General features: G+C 36.2%; 1 protein-coding gene across 1 annotated transcript in view; it reads left to right on the top strand.

Moving 5' to 3' along the window:
* PHTF2 (putative homeodomain transcription factor 2) overlaps window positions 1-15025 on the top strand; it is a 62156-nt gene that overhangs the window by 39958 nt on the left and 7173 nt on the right. The window contains exons 8-15 of the mRNA XM_064421914.1: window positions 2011-2212; window positions 3306-3464; window positions 6277-6495; window positions 8467-8595; window positions 9828-10100; window positions 11263-11394; window positions 12269-12355; window positions 13582-13737. Coding sequence (XP_064277984.1) covers window positions 2011-2212; window positions 3306-3464; window positions 6277-6495; window positions 8467-8595; window positions 9828-10100; window positions 11263-11394; window positions 12269-12355; window positions 13582-13737 — 1357 coding nt within the window. The remainder of the gene's footprint in view (window positions 1-2010; window positions 2213-3305; window positions 3465-6276; window positions 6496-8466; window positions 8596-9827; window positions 10101-11262; window positions 11395-12268; window positions 12356-13581; window positions 13738-15025) is intronic.

Genomic DNA, 15025 nt, shown 5'->3' with positions numbered 1-15025 from the left:
GTGCACAAAAGCCTAACTTTAAGCCCAAGTGTATGCTTTTCTGGCTTGAGGCTTGCACTTAAATTTAGGGAGTCTTACAAAAAAACTCCTGGTTTCTCTGTTAGAAGCAAATAAAGACTTCAGTCAAGCTCCCTGATATTTAGAATGAGCCTTAGTTGATACCAGACCAGTAGCTTTGGTCTTGTGATTTTAGCACTCAAACATTGCTTGAGTAGTGAAATCCCATCTGAAAAAGTTGTGCATACATGCACAGTTCAGTTCCTATTCAGCTGTTTGAGGCTACTTCTTCTAGCTTTAAAGTTATGTATAAAATGTATAAAAACTTCTCAAATCAAACTTGGAAGAGGTGTCTCATTATTCTGCTCATACAGTTTAGTAACGTGTGGAGGAAGTGTTTCTGACTGGAGGTGTGTGTGTGATGAGTACTGCGTTTATTTTGCACTTTTTGAAAGAAAATTTTAAAAAGTGCTGGAGGAATATTTAATAAATTACAGATTAGTTTATCTGGATTCCTCTTTATTGCAGATAATTTAATTTTAGTGGTACTTCAGTCCTCACAACTGACCTTATTATTTTGCAATGAGTTGCCAATGAAAGTCGCTTTGCTTTAAAAGAATTATAAATGATAACTTTTTTCCTAGTTAGGGTGACAACATTAAAGATGGGAAAGGAGGATTAAACACCTTGGTAACATTTTCTTTTCTCTTGATAATTTTGTCTTTATCCCTTTATTCAATTTTTTTCTGCATACCCTTATTTTGTGAACTGAATTGGTCCTTTTTGGATTTTTTTTCCCTATTTTATCCAGCTGTTCCTAGCCATTTTTTGCTTTCAGGACTCCCCTTTATGTGTGGGATACCTTATCTTGAAAGGAATGTGAGGCGCCTCTCCAAATTCTCCCAATTTGTTTGATGTACATATTAAAGAGGAATTTAATCTTCTACTGTGTAATCCAAGCCCTTACAGAATGCCTGAGTCCTTAAAGAGAAAGGCAGTGCATATTCCCTCACAGGAACACCAGATCAATTGAACAGATTCTTGATAGTTCCTGACCTGTGCCCAGTGTTCTACTTGAAATAAAAATAGTACATTTCAGAAGCATTATTTATAATGCTTTCCTCTTGTTTTCTCTCCCCCGTTTTCCCACCAAGTATTCTGAGAATCTATAAAAACAAAATTTGATTTACTTTGACAACAGAGAAGACTAAAAGTCCCTGTCAGTAAGGTAGCAAGGTATTTCTCTTTATTCCTTCATCCACTGCACTTTCTAGTTTGGGAGTGTAATCATCAAGTGTTCACTTTGAGAGAGCCTTCTTCTTGCATGAGGCAGACTTGCTGGTACATTTATTGTCTAGGAGAGGGTTTTGCTTCTAGAGGATGTCATGGGAGATTATTCAGTGAGAGATTTGTCCTTTAAAAAGCATCTTAATTGGTATGGTTGTAAGAGATATGGAAAAATGTTGCCTGGGTTGTTACTGGATAATGAGGAAAGAGTAGATCCCCTTCTGTTTAGTGGGGTTGTCAGTAAGCAGAATATATCCAAAAGAACATCAAATATCAATGTACAGAGTACTAAACAGCATGTTTGTTTGCAGCTTCAGGAAATTGCATGCTTGCTTTGAATTAATAACTATTGAAGCAACTTCTACTATACCTCTTTTATTTGTTAAGATTGAATAGAGGGATTTCACTTTTGAGGCTTGTGGTTCTTCTGTTAGCAAAGCTGCTGTGAAGTTTTATTTTTAAAACAGGTTTCCTTTTCTTTCAGTAGCTAATGATATATATTTCTTTCACACACTGACAGTTTATAACAATTTTAGGAGAGGATGATGGGTATTATTTAGAAGATTAAATAGTTACAAATATGGCATCAAAATCAAATGTTAATATTGTTAGTTTGTGGACATCTTAGTAAAGCTAAAACATTGGTTGATAGGAATAAGCAGGATTTAGATGGGGAAATAATTCAGAGAATAATTAATTTAATACATGTATTTGTTTTAAATATAGATCTAAGAAAGCAAAAAACTCAATAGATAAATCCACTGAAACTGATAATGGCTACGTGTCCCTTGATGGGAAGAAGCCAGGTAAAGGCAGTGAAGAAGGTGTGCAGGGCCATGAACGTCGGTGTGAGGTGATTAGGCCAGAAGAGACAGGATGGAGCCCTTCCACAGTGAGAGATGCCCTGGGAAACCACAGTCACCACAAAGTAAGTGTGTTTGTTGCTTTTTGTGATGCCTTTGATGCATTTCTATCTACTTTATTCTTAAAAATATTTTAAAAATGAAATTAGGCTTAGGGTCCTGGAGCCAAAAATTATAGTGAGTTGTCTTCATCATATTCCTGGCCTTTCCTTTTTTTTTTTATGGGAGGAACCTTAATGGTGTTTAAACATTTTTTGGTATTTATTTCAATGCACAAGTTTGTGTGCTGTCCTTTATCTGTGGGTATTTCCTGACCAGGTAAGTGTTCTGTGACTTCTCTGAGATTCTGGGCATCTGTGGTCTGTCTCTATGATAAAATGGAACAGATTTTGGATTACAGACAATTTGTAATTTTAAGGACATTCTGAGCATTTCTTTGCCTGTGAATCACCTTTCTTTTCCTTTTTTTTTTTTTTTAAATTGATCTATGTGAAAGATGAGGAAAGCAGAATTTCGCTCCAAGTGAAATAGGCAGGACTCTCTATAGTGAGTAACAGGAATGACAGGGAATAATAGAATCATTACAGAATTATAGGAAGTGATCATGGAAGAAAGCGGAGCTTTTAGTTTGTCTGGGTCTTATTATCTCCTGGATATCCTGTATTCAAAGTAACACATGTTAGTGATCTCAGTATTCAACATACATCCTCTAAGCCTTTGTCCTTGTAAGAGGTGGTAAATGTTGACTTTGTACTGAATATGTTGATAATTCAGTGTTATACTGTTACTTTTGACTGGTTGGTTGGTTTGGACTTTTTGGTTTGGTTTGTTCTCTTTTCAGATGTGGATGCAATTTTTCTAAGCCTATCTTGGCATGTTCAGTTTATGAAAAATCATATTTAAAACAAGAGCATCATAATCTTTCTTGAGGCTAATGTGAACTAGGCCTTTCTTTGAAAAAGTGGTTTTGATGTTACAATTTCTATTCCATAATTCATGTTCTGCCAATTTTGAGTCTTGAAAATGCATTAATATCTGGTTTAACTTAGCATAGATACCAAAGTTGCAGAAAGAAATTTGATTTAACTAGTTGAGAACAAGACTTAGTAATTATGACTCTGTGTCTTACTAATACTGTAGTATTTTTTCTTGCACTAGGATACTCACAGGACTGTGACAAATTTATCAGATGAAGTTTCTAGTGAGGAAGGGCCTGAGACTGGCTATTCTTTACGCCGCAATGCCGAGCGCACTTCTAGCGACTGTACCCTTCGAAACAGGAAATCTCACCATTACAAGAAACACTACCCTCTGGAGGTATGTTCATTTCTATTGCTTCTTGCCTGTAAGTTCTTAAAACAGCTTGACTTATTGAGTAAAGTATATAGAGCAAGCAGCTTGCTTGTGCTTGGTTGCTGGCTAGAGTTAAACTATGACATTTCCACAAATGGGGTTTTTTTTTTCCCCTATATTGGATTTTAGGAGTCTGTAAATTAGAAGTCATGCTAGTGAGGAACAGAATTTTTTTTTCTTTACTTTTGTTTAATGACAGTGTTTTGAAATGAAAAGGTTGTAATCTAGGTTTTTTTGAGCTTCATCCTGTTTTTCAGTTTGTTATAAGGAGACTACAATATGTTTGGTAGATTTTGCATCGGGTTATGGTAACTCTGTTGCTGTCCTGTGACACCACTTATCTCCTCTGGAAATTTGCTTTGTTACAGAAACAGTAGTAATTGGGAATATGCAAATTTTCAGTATGGTTCTGCTCCTGTGTCTCTCCATTTGGTATTTGGGATTCACTTGCTTTCTTGTGGGGAAGTCCGATTGACTCTGAGTTTTCATTTCCTCATGTTCACTGAAACAATAATGTAAAATCTTGTCATGAAATTTTAATGTAAATGAAAATTGTTAATGGATAAAAAATAGCAAAATTTTGAGACTTGATGACATTACAGCTTATAATAGGCAATTTCACAGATTTTATGTGAGCAGAATTCTTAATTGTAAGGACTCAGACATTGAAAGAGAATGGGATATCTTAGTGTGGTTTTGTTTATTTATTCATTATTTTAAAAAATTACACTGTTTTGCTAGTGGTATGCAACTTCACAGATATGGAACACTTTTTAAAGGCTGTATTGCTATTTTTTCCTCTAAGGCTGAGATAAAAAAGCAGAGAGTAAAATCAGCACTGACAAAAGTGCACTGACAGATGGGCTTGATAGGCACAGCTTCATAAGTAAATTCTCTAGCTGATACAGGAAAAGTGTATTGGAAGTGTTCAGGTACTGCTTGCTCTGATCACAACTGCAAGGCCTTGAAGTTGATGCTTTGCATAAAAAACGTTATTAAACAAGCTATTCTTTCACTCATTTCTCGCAGACTTTGGCTAGAAGGATCCAGAATGTTAATTGATCTCGGCATTTAGTGCCTTTTGCATGTGTGGTTTGTGATAATGGCACTGTTTGTTTCATGTTACAGAAGATGTCCCTTCACTGTGTGCTTGTGCAGCCCTAGTGCTTCACAGGAGGAAGCACAAAGGCACCATTGCAGTTGATTTCTTTTGTTTTTCAGCTTAGATATATTTTTCTCTAGTGCAGAGTACTTCAAAGCTAGGGAAGACTTTGTAGGTGCCTTCAGAAACTGGATAAAAAATGTAATCCTCGTTTAGCTGTGGCAGTACTGTTGTACACTTTTTCTCTGTTCACTGATCTGACTGGTGCAATGAAAGAGGAAGCTTTTCTTTCTTGCTCCCAACTCGCCTCCCCCACACCATTACAAAGAAAATGTAACAATAGTTTTCAAATCAGTGAAAGCTTTCTTTGTATTAAAAAAAAAAATTAGTGAAGTCAGTGGATATATTCTCAAATTCTGTCCTGCATTTTCTTTTATCTTCATGTTTATGTGTCTACTTAATTGTTGTTTGAGCAAGCTATTTTTCATGTTCTTACTTTATTAACTTTCAGCCTTGGTGGTACCCAGTAGTGATTGCCTTCTGTAAATATTTTCTTTTTTGCTTTAAAAAAAATATTTCAGACTCTTTCTGCATTGATGTTATCCCTCTCTTTGTAAGAGGTGCAGAAGGAGTTCAGACCAAATTTTTTCTGAACATTTCTTTACAAAATGGTTTGCGTAAAATACATTAAGTACGGTTTTCAGAAGAATGAAGCACATTTCTTCAGACAGTAATGGACTATGAATCACGGTAAGTTAGTATGTCTGCTGAAACAGTGCTTAATCTTTTTTCAGTGTAAAAAAATGATGTGTTCTCAAGAGAAATTAGTAGAAATAAACTTAGTGTTAAGAGGGAGTGGAAATTGTCAGAGGATGGCAGTGAGTAGGCTGATGCTGCTTTTAATTCTACACCCCTGTCTTGCTGGAAATGGATTCTGTTTATTGTAGAAAGTAGTTTAAACTCTACACTGTTTTTCTGAAGACAGCAGTAGATTGTTTCGTGTGTATGCATTGGAAGGTTTGAATGTCTCAAACTTCGGATTTTTCTTTCTTTATCCAAGAGCTAGGTAAAACTGGAGTTTACAAAGGCATACTTGTTTGTCAAGTGCAGTTTGTTTAAAATAATTACATTTTTATGTCTAATTGTGTAGATTACACATAAACCTGACATTATCTATGTGTACCCTTGCTTTTTTTTCTCCTCTATACCTGATGCATTACTGTCTTCAAGGTCACTCTGTCTTTGAGAAGGAATGTTAGTAGTAACAGTCTGACTTTAGGGGACTTTAAGGGTCAATTCGTCAGAAGCTGGAGATACAGCTGGAGTATGTGGTATAATAATTGCTGTTAAATTCTAAACTAATGAGCTCAAAAAATCTGTGAAGTAGTTATTTCCTTTTACTAACGAGTATGATTTGATTCTACCTTATGTGACCCCCTCCCTAAAAAGAAGGGGCCATGCTTGCTTGCTTTTTGGTACAGTATCTTAAAATGTACAGCCTCTTAGATTTCTATGTTTATTGCAAGTGTTTCTTTCTGATGACAGGGATAATGGATTAGAACCTAAAAATCCAGAAAAACACAGATTCCCTAATCTGAACTTCAGAACATCTCTGCCAGGAAATGATGTAGAATAAAACAGCAGCATTAATTCCAGTGGATGTTTGGCTTTCAGGATACACCTAAATCAGGTACCAGCTGCAGTTCCCGGTGCTCAAGCTCCAGACAAGACTCAGAGAGTACGAGGCCAGAGTCAGAGACAGAAGATGTGCTGTGGGAGGACCTCCTGCACTGTGCTGAGTGCCACTCGTCCTGTAGCAGCGAGACAGACGTGGAGAGCCCTCAGGTGAACCCGTGTGTGAAGAAGGAATTCAGAGATGACCCATTTCATCAGGTTGGTATGCACCAGTTCTGGTTCTTTACACTACACACAAGGTCAGTGTTACCTGTCATATGTCACAGAAAGCCTGGGAGAAAGACTTATGTTAGATGGATGTAACAAAGCCAAAGTGATTTGATAGAATTAAAACATGTAAGTCTTGATTTCTGCTACTCAGTCATTAATTTTTCTAAAGAAGAGTATATGAAAATATATCAAAATAGCCTATAGAATATTTGAGTGTTTGAATCTTAATTGTAATTTAGGGCAAGTACTGATTGATTTAAGTTTCCTCTGTGATAGGTGGTTCTTTTTGGTTATTAATTTTTCTGGTTTGGATTTTTTTTCCTTTTTTGTGTTTGTTTTGTTTAATTTTATGTTGTTTGGGTTTTAGTTGGTTTCCCCCCCCCGTTTTGTTTTTCCGCTAGTGGAATTGCTTTTATAAGCACTTATCAGAAAACTTTCTATTTGCTTATTTGGAAATGTATATATAAGAAAAGCAAACAGAAGGATAACATATACTGTATGAATATGTGTATGTATATGATATCATGGGTGTATTATACATGCCTAAATTCTATTTGATTATAATTTTTTTACCTTAAAGTTAATAATAGCAATTTGCATAATTTCATGCAGTATTTCTATTTTTATTTTTAGTTCTTCCTGCTTGCATTCAGTAAAGCACTAAACCTTGCAGTAGTGAGTTGAATTACACTACCTATATTGACTTAAGGATTGTATTGATTTGACCACTTGAGAATTTTTTTGTTTGATTACAGATTGTAAATTTTTGAGTTTCAGCTCCTGGTGTTGATACTCCCTCTAGAGGGAGAGCTTGGAAAACTCTTGGAAAAAGCTTGGTTAAGAAAAACCTGCAACAAATATTTACACTATTTTAATATTATAAATAATTTCTTCTTCACCCAGTGGAAATAAGGGAGGTAATTGAGTACTCAGCAGATTACAAATATTTCAGATCAATACTTACAAAGTAAGCAATAAAATTAAAATAAAGCTTTACTTGCAATCAATGATAATTAAAATCTAGAAATAAAGCATGCCCTTGGCCCTGCCAGCACCACCACTTCTTGCAGTGTGATGCACATAGTGCCAGGTGACTAAAGCTGAAAGCAATTTTAATCTCCTGAATGGAGGAGGAGGGAGCCAGGGCTGAGGAAAATCAAGAAATGGCCACAGCAGTACTTGTCACCTCAACATTTTGTTTTTATCCTTTAGTTCTCACGTGGCTCTGTGGTTTGAAAGAAAGCTCCCTGAGCCCTAAGTGCATTCAGAAGATTAACCTGGATTGCTTGGCTCCAGGAGCTGCCTGTATTGATTAGACACCTACTGCTCTCTGAGTCTGGCCAGATACAGTGTGCACAGCAGGGTCTTTATGCATAACAAGAATTTTGAAGTGTACAGATATCAGTAAGAGCAAATAAAAAAACCTGTTTCCTTTAGGTTTAACCTAAGAAGAGTTCTATTCAGATGTTAGGTCTAAATAAAATAAATACATTTAAATGTGCCAGAATTAAAAATCAGTCAGAAGTAGAACTTTGTTTTCGCATTTCTCTCTTCTTTGATATGTTTGAGTGAAAAAGAAGCCAATAAATCCTTAATCTCATTAACTCATCCCTATTAGAAAATGGAGTATAGAGGAGAGATTTCTGTTCTCACAGCTATTTCTTGGAAAAGAAGGGGAGGATTTTGAGGAATGAGGTTAACATATAGTAGAAGTAAATGTTATATAGCAATATTTGTCAGTCTAAAGTGTTTTGGTTTGGTTTTTTTTTGGTGTCTGTTTTTGTTTGTTTGGGGTTTTTGGGTTTTTTTATGTGGGTTTTTTTTTTTTTTTTGGTTGTTGTTTTTTTGGTTTTGGTATTTTTTTAGGGGATGGGGATTGTTAGTATGTTGCTTGCAAAGACATATTGACATGAAAATATATTGTTATTTCTGATGGAAGATATTCTTTGTCTTTCCCAGAGTCATTTGCCTTGGATCCACAGTTTGAATCCGGGACTAGAAAAAATAAGTGCAATTGTATGGGAGGGTAATGACTGCAAGAAAGCAGATATGTCTGTACTTGAAATCAGTGGTATGATAATGAACAGAGTGAGTATTTGTTTTACTTTATGCAAATATTGTATTGAGAAGTGTAAGCACTACCAAGCTTGGTTTATGGTTTTTTTGTTTGGTTGGTTTTTTTGGTGTTTTGTTGGTTGGTTGGTTGGTTGGTTGTGGGTCTTTTAATTTGTTTGTTTTGTTATTCATGTTATTGTTTAAGTCTGTTTTATTCACATTATTGTTCTGTGGCTTACATCACTCTGATTTACTTGTTAGTAGTAGATTAAAGAGCTACCAGATCTTCAGTGTTTGGACAATAAAAGGTGTTTGCATTGTTAGTTGCTTGCTCACATAGCCAACGTCAGTTTTATTGATGCATAATAATTGTATGAATTACAATCACAATATTATTCTGAATAATCAAGTTTAACTCCTTGATTTCAATGAACAAGTAATTTATTGGGTTAGGAATATACAGATCTGAGTATCTGGATGCTAAAGTTAGGATTGGAAAAGAAAGCTTTCCTCTTTAGGAAGCAAACCTCTAAGAGGATGAGTGGGATGTTCTCACTAGTCCTCCCTCCTGTTTCCTGGTACTCCTCTTGAGGAAACAGTTTGAAATGCATTTAATTGATGTGCTCTTTTCAAAATAGACAACGTCAGTATTTTGTAGAGTTGCTCATAAAATCAAGCATAGCCAAAGAAAACTTTCACTAGTTCTGACAAGCTGATACTCACTCTCTCCCACTTGTTAAAAAGCAGCTTGTTCACAAACCTAGTTCGGATCTCTGCCTGACTCAGAGGCTTTACAGATTTGGATGCAAGACACAGCAGAGACAAACTCAGCAAGCCATAGCCAGCAGAACAGAACTCCAGACCTGTCTGCACTGTATACACTTTGATTCTACTAAAAAGGATACAGCCTAAACCAAACAGAAATAGGAGCAACATACAGGATCTAAGCAGCCCAGTCTGATTGGCCCACTTGACTAATTCAGCATTCAGTGAATTTTTAATGCAGGAATATGCACTGGAATTTAACTGCAGTGTTTTATTGTTGGGTATTTAAATTACTTGGTTCCTGTGCATTAAATGCTCTTTGAGGACTTCCTGGTTTTTAAATAATAAAATGGGATGATGATTGGTTGATGTTTTCATACAATTTACCAGATTATAAAGTGTTCTTTGTGATAAAAGAAAAGCATTAATATTTTGTTTATTGAATTAATGAAAAAATAATTCAAAAATTAAATACATTCCTTGTTTTCTTTTGTTTTTAGGTGAACAGCCATATACCAGGAATTGGATATCAGATTTTTGGAAATATCATATCTTCAATCTTGGGTTTAATGCCCTTTGTCTTTCGACTTTTCCAAGCTAAAGATTTGGAACAACTGGCTGCACATTCTGCCACTGAGCTTTGCATGACTGCATTTGGATCAGATGGAGATGTTCTGGTTCTCGCAATGGTTATTATAAGTTTCGTGGTCCGGGTGTCTCTTGTGTGGATTTTCTTTTTTCTGCTCTGTGTAGCAGAGAGAACATATAAACAGGTATGAACAGCAAACCAAGAGACTTCATCTAAAGCAAACCAAGGTTTAATGTTTGCGTTGTTTGACTTTGTGGCTATTTTAAACTTGTTTTCTTCAGCGCGCTGTGAGTCATAGATCAGTGATGACAAACACTTCAGTGGGCTTGCAGTTCAGGAGATGACTCAGTTCCAGTGGACTGAAGTCTCTGAAGCTAAAAGGCTTTTTTTGGTGGTGTTTTATTTTTTTCCTAGAGAGAATTTCTGGGGGAAAACTGGCTCAATGCATTAGCCCAATGCTTAGTCCTGTCCCAGTTTGTTTCAGGTTTTCTCAAGGAGAAGTAGTTTCAGGAGAAGAGCTCTGTAAATTTCCAGTGTGTTTTATTCAGAACCTTCAATTTAATTCATAGAATCGTAGAATGGTTTGGGTTGGAAGGGACCTTAAAGATCATCCAATTCCAACCTCTCTGCCATGGGCAAGGACACCTTCCATTAGACCAGGTTGCTCAGAGCCACATCCAACCCTGCCTTGGACACTTCCAGGGATGGGGCATTCAAAACAGTTCTGTCCATCCCTGGCCAATGCCCTGCCTACTTTGCTGTTAGATCAGTTCTGTAGCTGGAGATGGTGAGAGCTGCTCTCTGAAGTACTACTGCATTGCTTGTTATTGCAATTGAAACTTCAGAGAGCAACCTTACTAGCTGCAGCATATAAATACTTACTCGTCTGCAAAGAAACATTTTTATACTTTCTGTTCTCAAATTATAGTCACAATATGTGATCTAATACATTATAATAGAATTAACCTGCTTCTAATAATGATTTCTATTGGAAGGAATTCCTGTGGTATAGGTGCTCTCTAATGCAAATGATTGCCAGGTTTGGATTATTTTTTCCCAGATTTTAAGAACATAGCAGATCTGTTGTCTAAAATTTGAAGAAAGGAACTCAAAGTGTAGCTAAATTTTGTTAATCATTAGAATGTGGAGACTTTTAAAATGTTTTTGTGTATTTCCTCTCTTTAATAACATGCTGCACTTGCTTCTGGTTTATATTAGCATATTTTAATTTACACTGATATATTGTACATTACGTTGACATATTTAATGAAGCCCCTTTCTCTTATTTTCTTAGTACCTCTGAAAATCATTTAACAGCTAAGGTGATTTTTTTTCCTTCTCTGCAGAGGCTGCTTTTTGCTAAACTTTTTGGTCATCTAACATCTGCCAGAAGGGCAAGAAAATCGGAGGTACCTCACTTTCGCTTAAAGAAAGTGCAGAATATAAAAATGTGGCTTTCTCTCAGGTCCTATCTAAAGGTAAAATAATGTGTATTTTTGCTTTAATAATATTTTAACACAATACATTTTAAACATCTTATGTTCTAACATAAAATATCTTCTATGATGCTGATGGAAGGTTGGTGTTGTCGACTGTTTCGTCCTGTACACTTACTATTGGTGCATATGTCCCATATGTGCTCTATTTTTGTGACTCAGTGCCTGCAGGCAGACAGATTTTGAGAAAGTTAACGTGTGGTTTTCACCTTCTTTTAAAGCCTAAGTGTGTTCATTCAGAGTTGGAGTCTTGTCGTAGTAATGCCAGCTGAAAAGTTGTGTGAGTGTGCTGGGTAAAAAGTGACCACATGTAGTCTAATACTGACAGTATCTTATTTTAAGAGTCTCATCAGTTGGTGTCATTAACACAAGGAATTTATAAAAGCAAGACAGTTCTTGTGTGTTTGTGCTGTGAATGTATGGGTGCCAGGTGAAGCTAGAACTTATGCCCAAGTACTATCTGTAAGACATTCTGATCCCTGCAGAAAAGTATTAGTGAAAGCATTAAGGAATTATATTGTGGAGACTGGAGAGTGTGGAAAACAGGAATTATAAGCAAACAAATTTTAGTGTGGTGCTGGTGGGATGAAAGGAGAATAACATCACTTGGATAATAGAATGTAGTTGGGGTGTTCCTTTCCTTGCAACCCACACTTATATATTCTACCTTTTCCTGTGCCAATGAGAACATTTGTATAATAATGTGGCTAACAAAAAAGTGGTCAGAGACAGAGTGTAGAAAACTAACTCAACTGAGAAATCACCAGTGAAGAGCAGTGTAATTCAAACCAGTTATGCTGAACTCCAGTGCTGTTTGGGTGGGTTTCACTCACGTGTGCTTAATCTCTCTTTTCAGCGTCGAGGTCCTCAGCGCTCAGTGGATGTAATAGTTTCATCTGCCTTCCTACTGACTATCTCAGTTGTGTTTATCTGCTGTGCACAGGTGAGGAAACTTTACTTGTAGAGAAACAGTCTGGGTTGGTTTTTTGGTGGGTTTTGTGTTTTTTGGTTTTTTTAATTGAGAGTTGAGGGAAGGGGAAAATGGGATGCTGTTGAAAGCAAAAGAAAGTTCAAAGATGGGTAGTGAACAGTGATTTAAGAAGGAAAAAAAAAATCTTCTATAATTATGAGTGTATGAATATTCAAGCCTGTGCCAACCCTTAAGTTTCAAAACAGTTTTGAGTGCCTTCTGCATGGTGATGTCTAGTAAGTTAAAAGACCACAGTGAAAAACCAGTAATAGCTGTTAGAGCTTTTTAGAATAGAGCTGCATTTTGTATCATCATTTCATCTACTTTAGAATATTTTTCTGTAATAGCAAAAGAAAATTATGTTGCAGTAAATTAGAGGGCTAGGCAATCACCAGTGGTGTGGAGTCTAATGAGAGCAAGTGGTGGATGCTGCACCTGGGACAAGGTGATTCTTGAGGGTGTCCTGTGCAGGACCAGGAGTTGGCTCAATCAGTGATCCTTGTGTGTCCCTTCCAGCTCAGGATGTTTCATGATATCACTGTTATTTTATATCTGTGTCCTCCTTCATTTTTCACTGTGGTTTTTGGAACTTTTCTTCCCCCTTTATTTTGCATCAAAATAGCCTTCTGCAGAGAGGGTTGATACTGACCTTGGTTGATGCTTTTTGTGAGAAACAGGCTTGTTGGCTATATTTGCCTGCCCTCTAGTGGAAAATCTTTTAGTAAGTAAATCTATGTTTAAAGAAGATTTCTGTTGCTTAAGATTTGTCTTTGAACTTCTGTTTCGAAATATAGAGGATCTTCTGAATGGCTTATGGTTGTGTTTTCTTTACAATTTCCAACTGTGTTTGCCTGCTAGCAAGCTATAAGTACTTTATTAAGAATGTAATTTACATAAAACTTAGTACATGTGAGGGTATTTTTTTTATGCCATGTAGTGCCTTTGCAAGTCTGAACAGGAGTTAAAAATTGTCTTAGAATGTATTTTTTTTTATTTATCCTTTCTCAGACCTCATATCTCTGATACAGTGTGGGTTTAAAATTATGAGTCAGATTTTATAGGCCTAAATACCTTCTCTATACTTATTACTGGGATATGTTTCTTGAAGTTCTGGAGATATGTAACTATTTTCTTGTATTGTAATGTAATTATTATTTCAAGTTAAATTTTGATTTCTTTTATGTTTTTTTTCTTTTCAGCTACTTCACATGCATGAGATTTTCCTTGATTGTCACTACAACTGGGAACTTGTAATTTGGTGCATTTCTCTAACTGTTTTTCTCTTAAGATTTGTTACTCTTGGATCTGAAACAAGTAAAAAGTACAGCAATACCTCAATATTACTTACTGAGCAGGTGAGAATTTGTATAGATCTATATTTTTATACCTAAAGAATTAATTCATCTGGTAGGTCTCAGGCCTTGTAGATTCATTAAAATAGTTTGGATTAGGGAGTTAATTATGGGGAAGTAAAGCAACTTTGCAATCCAAAGGTCAGTTTCTGAGGTAAATGTTTGACTTTATCCCAACTTCTGTTTAAGTGAGTGGGCTTAGAGGTACCATCTCCTTTGATATAATTGAGCATCTAACAGAACACAAACATAAAAAATGGTTTTTAAATCTGAAAAAAATCCTGGAATCTCAGTGTTGGGTGGGTGAATAAAAGATCTGAAGACAAACTTAACCCTCTGTGAAGTGAGTTGCTGTTTCCAGTCCAATAGTTTAGGATTGCTAGGTTGCATGGATTACATATAGCCTCTTCTAGACTCCTTTTTTCAGTCATTTTTCAGGCTTGTCTTTGGGTTTATGTGTGTTTCTTCTCAGGAATGTTCTGATTGGTGTTTGTACTTCAAACTTCCCTCTCTGCTCTGCCTGGCACTGCTGATAGTTTTCCAAGCTAAGCATGTTCAGTTAGTGTCAGGTTAGAAAGAAATCTCTTTCTTCTGAAGTTTCACACTGGTACAAAACAATCCTTTCAGGGCAAGGTAAATAGGCAGTTCCAGAAACCTTCACAGGTTTCCTACAGAAAATGTGTTCAAGTAGGAGAATAAAATCTTCCACAGTGTGTGTCCCAAAGTCAGGATGTGAGGCTTGTGACTGATGATATAAATGACTCATTCTGCCTTTACTAAAGATTGGGTTGGAGACTGAGAAGCCTGACTGCCCCTCTGCCTTGTTCTGAATGAGATATTTTGCACCAGTCTGAAAACTCTTGAGTTCCTGAGCCTGGAGGGTTTTCCATTGTTCTGTTGATCCTCGGAGCTGAATGTCCCAGTGACATTTGTCTGCTGTTTCTGGAATGAAAACGGAGGGAAGTGTTTGGGATAAGGATTGCAAAAAAATGCAAAGAGCAAGGAGAGAGATTGTCAAGCCTTTATTTTGCTTTCATAGATTTCTATACTATGCTCTTCCTGGGAGTCAGTGTTTGAGCATTTTAATCTAGCATGGATATTGAAAGAAACACTTTCTGTATGTCCTCAGAACTTAAAGAATCAGACACCTTTTCATTGAGTGCAGCTTATCCTGTTAAGAGTCTTTTTCCTCAAAAATGCCTGAGAGCTTTATGAAATGAAAACCAAAATAGAATTCACAATTGTTTCTCAGAAAATGAAAAGGATACACTTCACCTTGGGTAGGACTTAT

The sequence above is a fragment of the Passer domesticus genome, chromosome 5, assembly GCF_036417665.1.
Source record: "Passer domesticus isolate bPasDom1 chromosome 5, bPasDom1.hap1, whole genome shotgun sequence".
Taxonomy (NCBI): Eukaryota; Metazoa; Chordata; class Aves; order Passeriformes; family Passeridae; genus Passer; species Passer domesticus.
The sequence above is the reverse complement of the archived record's forward strand: the minus strand, read 5'-3'. Positions and strand labels throughout refer to the sequence as shown.